General features: G+C 34.3%; 1 protein-coding gene across 1 annotated transcript; it reads left to right on the top strand.

The window, feature by feature from the left end:
• Positions 1-3430: 3430 nt before the first annotated feature.
• Positions 3431-15188, top strand: LOC123536585 (40S ribosomal protein S26-like). The gene is made up of 4 exons (XM_045319900.2): positions 3431-3578; positions 11233-11410; positions 12173-12306; positions 15084-15188. The coding sequence occupies exons 1-4, from the start codon at positions 3576-3578 to the stop codon at positions 15132-15134; spliced, it is 366 nt and encodes a 121-aa protein (XP_045175835.1). The 5' UTR covers positions 3431-3575; the 3' UTR covers positions 15135-15188.
• Positions 15189-15616: the final 428 nt, after the last annotated feature.

The raw sequence follows: 15616 nt of genomic DNA, 5'->3' as shown, positions 1-15616 counted from the left end.
AGTGTGGAATTTGATATGAGTGTTCTTGCATTCCTTTTGTATGACGAGCTATTGGAATTAAACGATCACTTTTATCGATGGCTACAAGTTCATTCAAAATTGTGAATATGGGTCTTGCCTCCCGTCTACGGTCTTGTAGCGTTTGCCATTCAATGTGGTCTAACTTGTTCGAGTTTATATATATCTTGCTGGAAGAACGGATCCCATACTGTTGCGGCATATTCAACATTTGATCGAACCAGACTTCTATAATTATTTTATTATTATGCTTGCTCTTTAACTTTTGCAGATAAGATATTTAAATTTCTCTTTAAGAATCCAGGAGTTCCGTGAGCCTTAACACAGATTTTTGCGATATGCTCAGTCCATTTGAGATCAGATGAAATATGAGCCGCGCCATGAGAAAACCAACATAGTGGCTTTGCGACCAACATAGATCCAGACCAGCCTGTGCATCTGCGCAGTCTGGTCTGGATCCATGTTGTTCGCTGACGGTTTCTCTAATTGCAATAGGCTTTTAAAACGAACAGCATGGATTCTGACCAGACTGCGCGGATGCGCAGGCTGGTCTGGATCCATGCTGGTCGCAAACCCATTATGTTGGTTTTCTCATGGCACGGCTCATATAAACTCCGAGGTACTGAACTACTTGCACTGATTCCAAGATGTGTCCATGTAATTTGTAGTTGTGCTTAATTGGATGATGTTTACGCGAAATTGTTTTAACACTGCATTTTTTTCAGGATGAAATGACATTTTCCAACGATTTTCCCAGATAGCGAGAGTATCAAGATCTTTCTGTAGAGTATGAGCATCTGATTTTGATGGCACTGTTAAATATGCTATTGTATCGTCAGCAAACAATCGTACTTTAGATGTTATATCCCGGGGCATATCGTTTATGTAGTATAGAAATACTGGGGGACACCAGATTCAACACTAATACTTTCAGATGTTACCTTCTACGACCACGGATTGTGACCTGCCACTAAGAAAACTCTGTATCTACCAATTAATGTTGCCGTCAATTCCGTAATTTTCCAGTTTTTTAACCAGTAGGCTGTGACTAACTTTGTGAAATGCCTTCGAAAAGTCCATGACTAGAACATCAGTTTGTTTACCAGAATCCGTATTTGTTGTTACGTCGTCTATAAATTCCCATGATGTGACTTGTAACACAGTGTTCTAATAGCTTACAACACACGCACGTCAACGAGACTGGTCTATAGTTCTCAGCTTTGTATTTTTCCCCTTTTTAAATATCGGTGTCACATGGGCTTTCTTCCAGTCGGTAGGAATGTCTCCAGTTTCAAGGGAATGATTGAAAATTATTTCTAGAATTGGTGAAAATTCGCTAGAAAGTTCTTTAAGCAACCTTGGTTTAATATTGTCAGGGCCAGGTACCTTAAATTCATTCAAGTCTTTCAGTAGTTTTTCAATTCTATACGTTGTTATAACATGTTCATTGATTTTCGGATGTGATCCAGTCATGTTACATCTTGATTTAAATTCACTGTCAGTTAAAACTTCACTATTTGAAAATGCCGATTTGAATTGAGTGTTCAGGATTGTGGCATTGTCCAGTGGATCTGAGTGTAAGATTCCATTACTTTTTAGAGGAAACACTCAACCGCTGTCAGACATTTTATGTTTTATGTAGGTCCAAAAACGCTTTTCCCCCGAATATTCATTGTCATTTTCTTGCGGAGTTACTATATCCTGAGCTGCCTCTGAACCAGTTAAGTTCCTTAAATTTATTTTTGAATGATTGAACCGCACTTTTTTCATCTTTTTTTAATTCTGATCACGTTTTCTGATTAATTTCTTTAATTCAAAGCTAATCCAATGAAAATTTTCTTTCTGCTTTGCATTTTTATGGGGTGTATGTTCATTGGCACAACTTTCAAGTTTAGATTTGAACAAGTTCCAAACATCTTCCACACTACCACCGTTTTGTTTCATTTCGAGAATTTCAATATGGACTTGATTAATCTCCCCGCACATGGAATCCCAATTTGCTTTACGATACAAGGCAATTTTTCTTGGTAATTGCTTGGATTTTCTTGGTGAGACATTCACTTCCGTATATACTATGCCATGGTCTGAAATGCCTGGGATAACGTCAGTTCGAGGAAAACTTGATGGAATATTTGTTACAATTAAATCCGAAGTGTTTGTTTCACGGGTTGGTTCTTCCATTAATTGCGTCAATCCGTAATCATCTAGAATATCACCAAATTTATAGTGATATTCGATAAAAGTTGCATTCGGTTTTAACAACTTATTTTTCCAATCCCAACCGGGAAGGTTAAAGTTACCACCAGTTATAATAAAAGCGTTCCTTGACTGACACACTAAATTCAATTTTTTTCTAATTCATTTCTAAAGGCTTTTTTCATTTGACGTCTTTGGATTGTAGTAGGGTGAGATATACAGTGTTCTATGGCCTGAAATCTCAACTTTAGCCCAGACAATTTCACAGTCAGTTTGTAACTCAGGCAGAGGTGAGCTTAGAAGTTCACTACTTATTGCAACTAACACTCCACAGCCTTTCGTTGGTCGGTCATTTCGATAAACTTTGAACGAAGAAGGAAACATTTGATGATCGGTGATAGACGGATCTAACCAAGTCTTTGTACCTATGACAATATCCGGTTTGGTACTTTCCAATAAATTTTGTAGACGACACTTTATGAATCTCAATAGAAAATCTTCATGAAACATTCTTGTAAAATGACAGGAGTCTAGCTGTTCATTCATACAGTGAATTATCTGGTACATCCCAGCCCGCCCGCTTACCTCAGTGGGGAGAGCGTTGGTCTACGGATCGCGAGGTCGCGAGTTCGATCCCTGGGCGGGACTTATGTTCTCCGTGACGTTTTGATAAAAGTCATTGTGTCTGAAATCATTCGTCCTCCACCTCTGATAATTCATGTTGGGAAGTTGGCAGTTACTTGCAGAGAACAGGTTTGTACTGGTAAAGAATCAGGAAGGTCTAATACGTATCAGTTGTTCCAGTAAAGAATCCAGGAACACTGGTTAGGTTATCTGCCCGCCGTTACATGACTGAAATACTGTTGAAAAACGACGTTAAACCAAAAACAAACAAACATCTGCAACGTCCCTTCATTTACAGTGTCTTAAATATTACGGGAATACATGTTGCAACAGTTTGAGGATTAGTCTAATGTAGATTTTTTTCAGTACTCAAATCTCAATGCTTACATTGATCACTGTTGAAAGACAGGTATCCTACGCATTTCCAAAGTTTCATCTTCAACTCTTGATGACATTCATATACGTCAGTCTTGCCCTTTCATATAAATTTTTGTCTTTCAGGTTCAATGATTGCATTGGGTTGAAAAGCCGTTTTACATACTTCCGCAACTTAATTAGTTCCTAGGTATTTGCTAAGAAAGATCATGGTCTGCTAGTCATTCCTATCATGAATACAATATCATTTTATTTTCGTCAATTTTTTACTTTGAATTTTGTAAAAAAATTAGGACTTCCAAATTAAAATTCCCTAAAAAGTATCACTACGCTTCCTTTTCCGGTGTGCTCGGCTCACGAAAATGGTGCGTGAAAATGACTGTTGATAGTTTATTCTTAAATTTAGATATTTCTAGCGAAAAATATGATAAGATATCCAATCAATAATAAGTATAATACTAGTTATATTGCACAGTTAATCTAATTATGTAATCTGCATAAATGTTTTGAGAGCCAAAGATTTCATGCGGACCCACGTGTTACCAAATATTTTCTTTGATGGCCGAATTTAATTTTAAGAAGTGAAACCAAACGGTTTGATTTTTCTAATTTTAATCCATTTCTTTAGATTACTACACTTGGTTTAACTATAATAAACTTATATTATGATGTGTCAGCTCTTCATTTATATTTAATTGGAACTGGTTGGAAGATCATGTGTCCATACATTCGGACAAATCTTTTATTTGGATACTGGATTGTGTAAGTTAACTTGATGAAGTAATTATGATTGGACTGGACGGTTTTAAATAGGAAATATGTAACCATCTTGTAAATGAATACCTAGTCTGCTTGAAGCCACAAAGTAAATGAACCCAAGCCTTCTCTGTTGGATTTTGTAGAAGAAAGTGCCTAGGTCTTCAGCAGGATGTTAGTCAAAACGTCCCCTAGTCAAAACGTCCTCTAGTCAAAACACCCCCCATTTTGGTCAAAACGTCCCCCTTTTCTGGTCAAAACACCCCCCTTCCAAAAATTACCAGGTCAAAACACCCCCCTTAAAAATTATATTTATGTAAATATTGTAAATACATATTTAAGTTAATTTGGTAAACATTATTAAATTATATAATGTTCATTATATTGTTTTACATGCATAGATTTTAATTAGAATATTGTAAACCATTAGTTTTAGAATGTTAAATGTTGTGAAATTATCTGATGTTTATATTGTGTAAAAGTGATGTTTCTGTTATTTATTAATAAAATTAAATGAAATTATAATGTTGTTATGTTATAAATGAAATTGTTACAACTGCATGAAGACAAAGTGTTAATGGATCAAACAAGCTGTTTGTAAAACAGGTATCTAAAAGTATAATTAAAAATGAAGTGTCCTTACATTAAGTGTAGGAACAAAGTCAAACCGCGTCAACATGCCATTGCCTGCGACTCGTGTGGCAACGAGCAACACAGAACCTGTGACACAGGTAAGTTATATTCATGTTATTATTATTATTGATTTCTTGAATTACTAGACTTAAGTAAATGTCTTTTGTGGAATACTTATCATATTCCAAATTGTCTAACTACTTTTTTGGCAAATATGTAATTTTCTGCCAAAATCTGATTAACTACCTTTTACCATTTAATAATATCTTTATTTTATTTTATAAAATATTGAAAATCTGGTCAGAAAGAAAAAAAAACAATATACAGATCATAATCGCATTATGAAAAGCAAACAAATTCAAATATACAAGTAATCAATGCACTGTCAAGTTAATCCAATCAGAGTAGATAATGTGTTATAACAGGAACAGATTACAATAGGTGTTAATTCAATCAACAGATTCTGTATATTGAATTGATTAGTAAAAACAAATGAGAAATAAACGATAAATATTTATTTACAAGTACCAGAATTAAAAAGAAATGATATAAAGAAGAAATATGGGCCGTTCCATGAGGAAACCTGTATTAGTGACAAAAATCAAAATTTAGATCGCAAAATATTCATAAATAACTTCCTTTTATCTTTCAAATCTTAAAATTTGAAGTAATTATCTTCACTATTTCAAGAATTACAATGCTAGTAAGTCAACGAAGGCATTTTGTGTAAAAAGGTATTATTATTTATAGTTTGTGTAAAAAGGTAATATTAACATTCTTTTCAGTCATTTCATTTTCTTACTATATTTTTTTTTCAGTTACTTATGCACAATTTGTGATTTCTATCTCCTATAAATGTTTCTTATGTCTTTTACAGCTACCGCACAGGGGGTATGTCTGCAAGTTCCTTGGTAAAAAAGATGAGCACCATTTACAAACCAAGGCTCACCACAACAGTTCAGGATGAGGAATAATTGTGATAAAAACATTAACTAGCATAAACGTGAATTGGATTTCTTGATATTGTGTAGCTGGAACACTTTGAATTAATATTGGGATATTCTTGACACAAGATTAGACATGGAACAGCACATAAACTCGGTATCCAGATCGTGCTATGTTCCGATCAGACAAATTGGTCACATAAGAAAATATCTAACAACTGACGCAACAAAATGTCTAGTACACTCCCTAGTAACATCACGGATGGACTATTGTAATGTGCTGCTGCATGTAATACCGAAAACAAATCTTAAAAGACTACAGCTCGTTCAAAACACAGCAGCCCGCCTCGACACAAAATCGTCCTGCTATCTTTTTGCTGTTCTCACAAAGTGACCTATACAGTGAAATAAGTAGCAGTTTTAATCTGTGGTTAATCAGATTCTCTTTTAGTTTGATCATGACCTGATAAGCATAATGGGATGCTAAGAGTTTTATAGCTTTAAACCTTTGCGTAAAACTTGATCAGCCTTGCGTAAATTATTTTACTGCATAGCCAGAAAGATAAGAGTTCAAGGATTCAGGAAATAATTGCATAAGTCACATTCAAAATGAGGAATTGGTACAGGAGGGCTTTGTAATATTTTATGGTAACTGAAACAAGTTATGAAAATATAAGCAATAACTCAAATGGGTTATAAACTGCGATAACTTGAAACAGTTACACCCCTGACTGCTGGAGTTACCTACGAACACTGGAACAGCAAATTATTCAGTTTCAGTTTTATGATTGCATATGCCATGTTTTGTGATTTTCTAACATATCTGCGATATGTCACATGTTTAATTGTAAAGCGCCCTTGACCGTATATTTCATATGAAAAGGGCGCTCAACAAATCTGATATAATAATAATAATAATAATATATGATATTGTGAATTTGACTTCTTGAAGAACAGTGAATGAATAGAGTGATGTTATTTTTACTTAGTAAATATGCAGTTGCGACTGTTCTGATGTTTTATTAATGTTTTATAAATAAAGTTACAACTCTGATCAGCATTTTGTTCATTCTATACAAATTTTGATTATATAGAAGAAAAGATTTTCCCTTCACAAATGTTCACACCTTATTATTGGTGATTAATGGGTTTATGACACCTACTAATATAAAGCCCACAGCTCAATTAAAGCACAACCATATATAGTTGATAGGTGTTGATTGCATTTTTTTAGGTGCTAATAAATCAATTTTGTGTATTATCAGTACATAATCCATAAGTTTCAAATTGAAAAGATAATAAAATATATGAATTAATTAAAAAGAATTAAGAATAATACAAAAAAATATTAGGGGGTGTTTTGACCAAATTCTAAACTGAATGGGGGACGTTTTGACCAAAATGGGGGGTGTTTTGACTAGGGGACGTTTTGACTAGGGGACGTTTTGACTTGATACCAAGATTGGTCCAAGAAAAGCCACAAATTAGCTATGTAGCTGAATCTAGCTATATATAGCTAGAAATAACTATCAAACCAATAAAAATTGTTCAAAATATGTTTATATAAAATATAAAATAGTTACTTTCCCATTCAAATGATTTATGAGACAAAAGACAATCACAAAGAATGGAGATCTACTGGTACTGATGATAAACTCGAACAGATGATAAAGTCGACCACCTTCAAACTATTCAATTGCAATTGGTTTTTATATAATTGAACATGCCTTCTAATAGCAACCACTTAAAATACCAACTGGTGTAAACAAAAACAAAATTGGTTAATATTCTGTAGATAAATAAATGACTTACATTTATCTGTTTAAAAAATATTTACCCCAAAATACTGGGGAAGAGGATGTTTTTTTGCGCATGCTCACTGTCAATACATGAAGGCCTGACATTGGGTTACTTTTCATTACTTGATCGGGAATGACTGTTGCATTATTTTTGGGAAAGTTTCAATATAATACTATGGAGAATTTTTTTTTAAATGACAAAGTGGTCGAATTTATCATCAGTCAACGTTCTTAAGTCCCCATTTTACATACCCCTTTCATTGCCTCACTTGTGAGTTTGCTTGCTAAATTTAAATTTAAATTATGTGAATTATTCAGTAAGAGCTAAGCTTTATTTTGATACCGACCACTGATAACAATTTGCAGCAATAAAAATGTTACAGGTAAAAAACCTCATTTTCCATCAGAGTTTATCATCAGTACCAGCATGCAGTTTTAGTTTCCGTACATGTTGCGAATTGCTGCGATAAGTCTTTATACATTTGTCTGATACATATATCACATGTGAAAAATTCAGAAATGATTTATCGCAAAATGCTGCATTTATTGAAAATGTGACTACAAAGACCTTAATTTTGTGTTATTGTCTTTCTTCTTGTAAACCATTTGGATGCGATTATGACCATTTTGCATTTGATTTCAGAGATTTTTTAAGGCTGATTTTGGGGCCGAATATGGGCCCCATCCCAATTGAAAAAATTAGCTTATTTTCCCTATTCTTAGGTTTAAATTTCCCAAAATTTTACTGACCGTTGAGTGACTGCGAGTTTCTCTCTGAAGAAATACCAGAAAATTTAGTAGACACTTCCATAAGACAAAAAAATATAAAACAAAAGACTTGTAATATGACATCAAACAATAACAATAGTGAAATAAAGGTTGTATGATGTTAAAACTTATTTTTTGTATTTCCCAATTTTCAGGTTTTACGCGCCATTTTTCCCAACTGAATGGGCCACGGGCCCCAGTTTCTAAATAGTAAAAAAATCCCTGGATTTTGACAAATTTTGCATTATTTTTAATGGTTTTATAGCTACTTCTAGCTATATGTAGCTAGATTTAGCTTTATAGCTAATTTGTGACTTTTCTGGGACCTGTTTAGAATTTGATTCTAGAGGTATGGATCTGTACCCCTAGACAAGCCATTTGGGGTTTTTATAGGGTACGGACTTCCTTTTTCTAGGGATTTAGAGTTATTTACATCTTAAATTTTGTTGAAAATTAAATAACAAATGAGACTTGATCTGTATTCACCTAAAACTTGGACCTAAATTGTTTACAGATACAAGCGTTCAACCGATTGTTTAACTTTTCTTTCAAAGCCGTAATAACCGAGGAATACCAAATGAATACCGCTGTTCAGTGTCGATTAATTTATTTTAAAATAAAACTGTTTATAACGAGTGTATCAAACCCTTGAATGAATTATATTTGAAATTCAGCAGAAAAATAAATTAGGCATATGCACCTATTGTTTATCATTTTAAGCGGCATGCCTCCAGATCGTTAGACAACAACAAAAATAAATACTTTTTCAGATATCTTGAAATAAATGCTATATTTCTTAAGAAAGCTTTAAAACTTAATTACTGACAAACTTTATGTTATGGAAACACATGAGAATTTGCTGTTTTTACTACATTTTACGGTGAAAATCGAAATGCGTTTGGCTCGATTATAAATATCTATATTTTGAAGTCATTATTCACTACTTCAGCTATAGCGCTATTGGTTACGACGACAGGAAAATGTCTTTATTGCCGCGGCAGGGGGTTCGATTCCCAATGCGGTCATCTTTTTTTCTTGATTTGGAATTATTAAAATATTTTAGAAACAAAAATTCATATTCTAATATTTATAATATGAACAAAACTTCAGTTTGAAAGAAAGGTTATTTTTTAGCCAAATCTGAAGGCATGCTGCTTTAAGATGATGCCTAATAGTAATATTTACAAAATGGCATTTTCTTGGTATATTCTTATCTTACAGATGACCGTGTTTCACACTGTTTTGCAAATTTTTAAACAGCTTTTACCGTGCCGTCATTTCATAAATTTTGTATAACTTATGGTATCTCCTCAAGCTCAAGAAGAGACAAATTTCAAAGTGATGGCCACTTTCCAAAACGTTTGTTGAGAACTCACCTTACCATTAATTTTAATAAAAGCAACGTCAAACTATTGGTAAACAATTAAAAACACAAAATAAAAATGTCAATATCATTTTTTAGGGTGCCTCAAGTAAACAGATTTAATGAGACAGAATTCTAACTTCAACATTGAAAAAATAAGGTTGAATCCTGTGTTTCTGTTTTGAATTTTGCTTACTTCATTCAAAAATAACCTTGGGGCACCTAAATTTCTTCCACGATATGTAATCTAAAGACTGAAAGCAAAATAGAGAACTTTTACCGCATTTAACTCAATATTTTTAAAGATGTGTAACTCTACCCCTTCTGTTTAAGTAGTAATTCACTTTGAACAGCAAGAAATAGCTTCTCAAATTAATTTTTTTCCATTTTTGTACAATAAATCAATTCTAAGTCTTGAAAGAAGTAAAAACTTAACTTTTAATGCAATTCTCGGGGGCGTAGGTTTAAACCCTACTGGGACCAATTTTATTTCCCCTTATAGTCCTTTTCTAGTAAATTTCTACTTCTTTCAAGACTTAGAATTGACTTATACTCCTTTTTGAAAAGTATTCAAGTAGGTACTCTATTACGCTTCTAATACCTTAACAAGATATAATGGTAATCTGCACGAAACCGATTGTTTAATAATGAGCTAACAGACACAACATCACATAGGTAAAAGAAACTGTTTGTGGAATCGTCCCTAATATCTCGTAATGGTTACCAAATGTGTGTAAAACATAAATCAGGGTTTCAGAAATCCCATGTCTGGAGCCAGGGGGCTAACTGAAAATTCTGTTGGGCTACTAAATTTTTCAGGGCGTGCCCACCGGCCTACCTTCAAACTACATATCGAGTAGCCTGGAAATCAGAATATAATTTTGACAGTTGTCTATAATCCCCTTTGTTTATCAAGTCATACAGTGTACGCTGGAGGCATTAATTATCTTACCACTTATTGATACCCAACCAAAAAAAAAGCAAACTTTGGATGAAGGTAGGTAGTGATGATGAGACAATGTGCAAAGTGCATGAACCAGGGTGGTAGACTGGTAGGTCAAAGTTGAGGTCAAATCTGCCCATCATTTTTCGTGTCACCACCACCGCACACACCAGACACGTCCTGTTTCCACTACATCCCACCAAAAAATAAATCTTTAAATTTTGCTTCCGTCCTCCTCTGGGTGTATATTGCCACACTTGGTGGAGCTCTTGTTATCAAAACTTTTCAGTGAACATGTAAGAATGAAAACAGTCAAGGTCTTCTTTGTTTTATCATTCAATTTACCACGGTTCTAATTTAATAACCCAGATACTTGGATATTTAACCACTTAGGCTACTGTCCTCTTGGTTCAATTCCTGTGCATCTGAACTCTTTAAACTGTGATAAATCCGGCAACACACCACTCGAAGGATTTGATGATTTGTTAATTCTAAAATAAATTGATTACCGGATGCCTAGAAAATCCCTAACATACAGACTAGGCATCTGGTGATGTTTGGTCGTCAAAAGAAAAACTCAGAATTCTAACTATAGTTAGGGGTTTGTTTTTTTTTGCTAACAAACTGATTCTGATTTTAAAAAATGGAAACAAATCCCTCCAAAAAAATGGGTTTACCCTTCTGCTTCTGAATAACTTTTTTTTCTCTTTTTATTTGGAAATTGGGCTGATGCCATTACAGTTGGGAGAAAGGAAGCAAGTTTAATTTCAGATGAATATGTTTTGCTAATAGCAGGTATTTTTTTCTTTTCAGACATCCAAGAGACGTAATAATGGACGTAATAAGAAGGGACGCGGCCATGTGCAGCCTGTGAGATGCACTAACTGTGCTAGATGTGTTCCAAAGGATAAAGCAATCAAGAAGTTTGTCATCAGAAACATTGTAGAAGCTGCTGCAGTTAGAGATATCTCTGATGCTAGTGTATATGATGGTAATAATTGATTAAAGCATTTATTGTTATTGTATACAGGGATTTTTTAAGGCTGATTTTGGGGCCAAATATGGGCCCCATCCCAACTGCAAAAACTTGCTTATTTTCCCAATTCTTAGGTTTAAATTTCCCAAAATTTTACTGACCGTTGAGTGTCTGCGAGTTTCTCACTGAAGAAATACCAGAAAATTTAGTAGACACTTCCAAAAAGACAAAAAAATAAAACAAAAGACTTGTAATTTGACATCAAACAATAACAATGTTGAAATAAAGGTCATATGATGGTAAAACTCTTTTTTTGTATTTCCCAATTTTCAGGTTTTACGTGCCATTTTTCCCAACTGAATGGGCCCCAGGCCCCCGTTTCTAAATGGTAAAAAAATCCCGGAGTATAGAAAAAGATTTTAAAAAACATTGAAGATTCTATTAAAAATTAGTGTGATACATTACTTTAACTATAACAAATTGAAATTGCTGCCTGGGGCAAAAATTCCTAGAATACTTAAGTAGAACAAAGCCTTTGGCTTGGTGTTATTCTGTAAATGGGTTTGTACTGAGAAATAGTTTGTGGCACAGTGACACATCATAGCCATTTGCTGATGGAACCATTTAATATGCAAGTAAAACAACTGAACTTGCAGCTTTTCGAATGCATTTCTTTCTCCAAGACGAATGTGTTGTAGCTTCAAAGCTCTTTTGAATTGCATAAAATATATAGAAATTTTAGGTTACTTTTGTAATTTATATAATCTTGTGTTTCAGTATATGCCCTGCCTAAGCTGTATGCTAAACTTCTGTACTGTGTTTCATGCGCCATCCACTCTAAGGTAGTGAGGAACAGATCACGTGAAGCCCGCAAGGACAGAACTCCACCAATCCGCTTCAGACCTTTGAGAGTAAGCTCCCTTAATTCCTTCCATCAGTCATTTTTACAAGGCAGCCTCTCAAGCACAAACAAGGGAGGGAAGGCTAAAATGTATTTGTTGTATGGTGGTTGTTCAGAAGATGTTTACGAAGAATTTTATTTAAAGTGGAAAAGAGAAAATGTTTTTAAATGATGCCATAGTGGAAGGGTGTTTGCTACTTCAATGTTTCGATGGAGGCTTTGAGAAACAAAAATCAAACAACACCAGACAACTTTTTCTCAAAGATTACTTAAAATAATCGTATAAAGTTGTTTCCCTTTGAAAATGAATGCCATTTGTACTTAGAATAATCGGGAACAGTTGTCTCCCTTTGAAAATGAATGTCATTTGTAAAGAAATGAAGATAAACAATTGCTGAAAACTGTTCCAACTTGTTATGCGAAATTTCACCACTTGCACGCTATTGCAAATGCATCAAAACGAACATGTGTAACTGTTCTTTGAAAATGGTGAGTTTTTAAAGGCGTTTAACTGTCCGGAAGTGGAGCCCCTTCAGGCAGCCCTTTTCTGGAATTCAATGTTTATATCAGTATACTGACACTTGTTTCGTAAAGTAATATACATGTTTTACATGCTGTTCAATTTTCATGTCAAACAACTCTTTCTTTCTATGATTTGGTGTTGTTTGATTTTTGTTTCTCAAGGCCTCCATCGAAACCTTAACATTGAACAAGGGGTTATGTAGTTCTTAGTTTAAAGGTTGTTTAGTATAATAGTAATTGAAGATTTACATGTGCACAGATCATTGAAGGTAACCATGCTGAATGTGATGAATTAGTAAAATACATATTGATCAGTTTTACTCTTGTAGTGTCAGAGCACTTGGGAGTGTTGTGCTAGTTGTAATCAATAAAACAGTTAGAAGATACAGAAGAGGTTTCAGTATTCATATGTAGGAGATCATTATACAAAACAAGCTGCTAAAAGTTGTCTGATCCATTTTACCAGAGACATTTCATGTAAATGGCTTGATAATGTTTTATTAACACGAAACTTTAAAATTTGGTCTGCTCTGACATCTTAGTCGGTGTTTTCAGCTTGATTATTGCTGCAGTTTGGTCCAAGTCATGCACTTTGTCTTTATTATGGGTCTTTTTCTGCCTATCGCACAGGCCTTCCCCAATGCTAATAGGTATAATTTTCCCAATCTTTAAAAAATCCTGTTCAAGAGCTATACTTCCTGTCCTAACAAAACCGGCATTTGGCTAGTAGCATGCTGGTGCCAGATTTTGGCATGGAAAGGAAGTCATTCAGAATGTTTGTTTACTACCTACCGTTAGTGTTCTGTAATTGGAGTCAGATATGTCCTTCCTTTTATTTTGTCCAATCTATGTCTTCTCAACAACTTGGAAGATTTTCATAAAGTTAGGATCAGTTGTAGACCTAATCAAGATGATGTGTCAAAATAGCCACACTTTGTGTCTGCTCCATATTTTCTAGTGCTTGGAATAATTTCATAAAACTGTTGTCAATTGTTGTCCTCACCAAAGCAAGGTACTGAGTGCACAACCCAGATCACTAGGTTCAAGGTCAAGGTAACACTTGAAGGTCAGAGGTCAGATAGCTTAAATTCAGGTCTGCTTCATATCTTGACCAGTCAGAAGCTTTTCAACTCTTATAACCCTTTTAAATGATTTATATGAAATAAGCATTAATTGTTAACTCCTACAGATAACCTGCAGAGTGCATAACCCAGTTCTTTAGGTTCCAAGGTCAAGGTCAAAGATCATATACCTTCGTGTTCGCTATTTTCTTAAATTCTTAATTTTCATAAACCCATCATCAATTGTTAACCTTGTCCAGATGACATGCAGAGGTCACATGTGAAGGTCACATGTGAAGGTCAAAGGCTATGATCACAACATTTTTGTTTCCCTTTGTCAAAGCGGTGTGTGGCAATATTAATCCCCTTTAATGATAGCTCAATTTACTTGATGGATCTGTTTCATATTTGAAATAGTGGTTTCTCATCACACACTTCATATAATACAATGATCGACAGTGAATGGCCATATCTCTTGCACCAAGATTTTATGAATTCTGTCCCCTTATAAATGGATTTGATCCAATCTCAAGTCGTTGTTTCATATATTCACCCACATCATATCACAGATTCTGTGACAGAAGTTCCATTTCTCTGGCAGAAATACATGTAGTGCATGAATTATGCCCTCTTTTTTAGGGTTTAATTAAAAATTTTGATGCACTTTCTCCCAATCTTTGTTATCACTAAAAGGATTTGGTTCAAACTATAAATAGTTGTTCCACTATGACACAAGGTCCATTACTCTGGTAGAAACATTTCGAGACTTGTTCATCTTTTATACTTGGATTATTTGGTTTATTTTTGATGCACTTCCACTCTGTCCCTATTGTTATTGAATAGGGTTGATTAAAATTTTAAGTAGTTTTTCCACATCATCACCCACATAATATCCTGTCCATCAGAAACCACACATCAATGTGGCAAAAGTTGGGGCATTAATCACTACAGTGAGAGCTCTTGTTTCCTCAGATATGCCCTATTGCACTATCCAGCATAACAGCAGGTGAGCGAGGTGACCCTGCTGGCAACATTTGTTGTTTAAAATGAATCTGTTAGAATGGAATTTGTCCAATTTAGGACCATTGTATATACGTCAGGAAAGACAATAATATCTGTTTTGATAAATTGACACAGAAAAGCCAGTGTGGAACTTAGTCTGTGTCTAAGGCAAAGTTATTTATTGTGTTATTTTCTCTTGCAGCAGGATGGTGGTGCACCCAGACCTGGACAGACTGGTGGAGCTGCTCGTTAACTTGTATATTCTATGTAAATGATGTAGAAATAAACACCAGAAAGTCCATACAAATGTTTGTTGTACTTTACAGTGTATATGGTCGGCTCGTAATTTAGATTGAAGGCAGTTTTATCATTATGTCGCACATTGTGTAATATTTTGAGTTATCTATTAAGTTATTAGACCCCTAATACTAATAGTAATGTTTAAAAAATGGCATTTGCTTGGTATATTCTTACAGCACTGTTTCAATTTTTAAACTTTTTCTGTGCCGTTTTTTATAAATTTTGTGTAATTTATGGTATTTCCTCAAGCTCAAGTAGAGACAAATTTCAAAGTGATGGCCTTTATCCAAAACGTTTGCAGAGAATTGATTATACCATTATTTTTTATAAAAGAAATATCAAACTATTGGTAAACAATTACAAAATTAAAAAAAAACTGTCGGTATCATTTTTTCAAGGGTCGAATCTTGCGGATCTGTTTTGCGATCGTCCAAG

The sequence above is a fragment of the Mercenaria mercenaria genome, chromosome 17 (genome assembly GCF_021730395.1).
Source record: "Mercenaria mercenaria strain notata chromosome 17, MADL_Memer_1, whole genome shotgun sequence".
Lineage (NCBI taxonomy): Eukaryota > Metazoa > Mollusca > Bivalvia > Venerida > Veneridae > Mercenaria > Mercenaria mercenaria.
The sequence above is the reverse complement of the archived record's forward strand: the minus strand, read 5'-3'. Positions and strand labels throughout refer to the sequence as shown.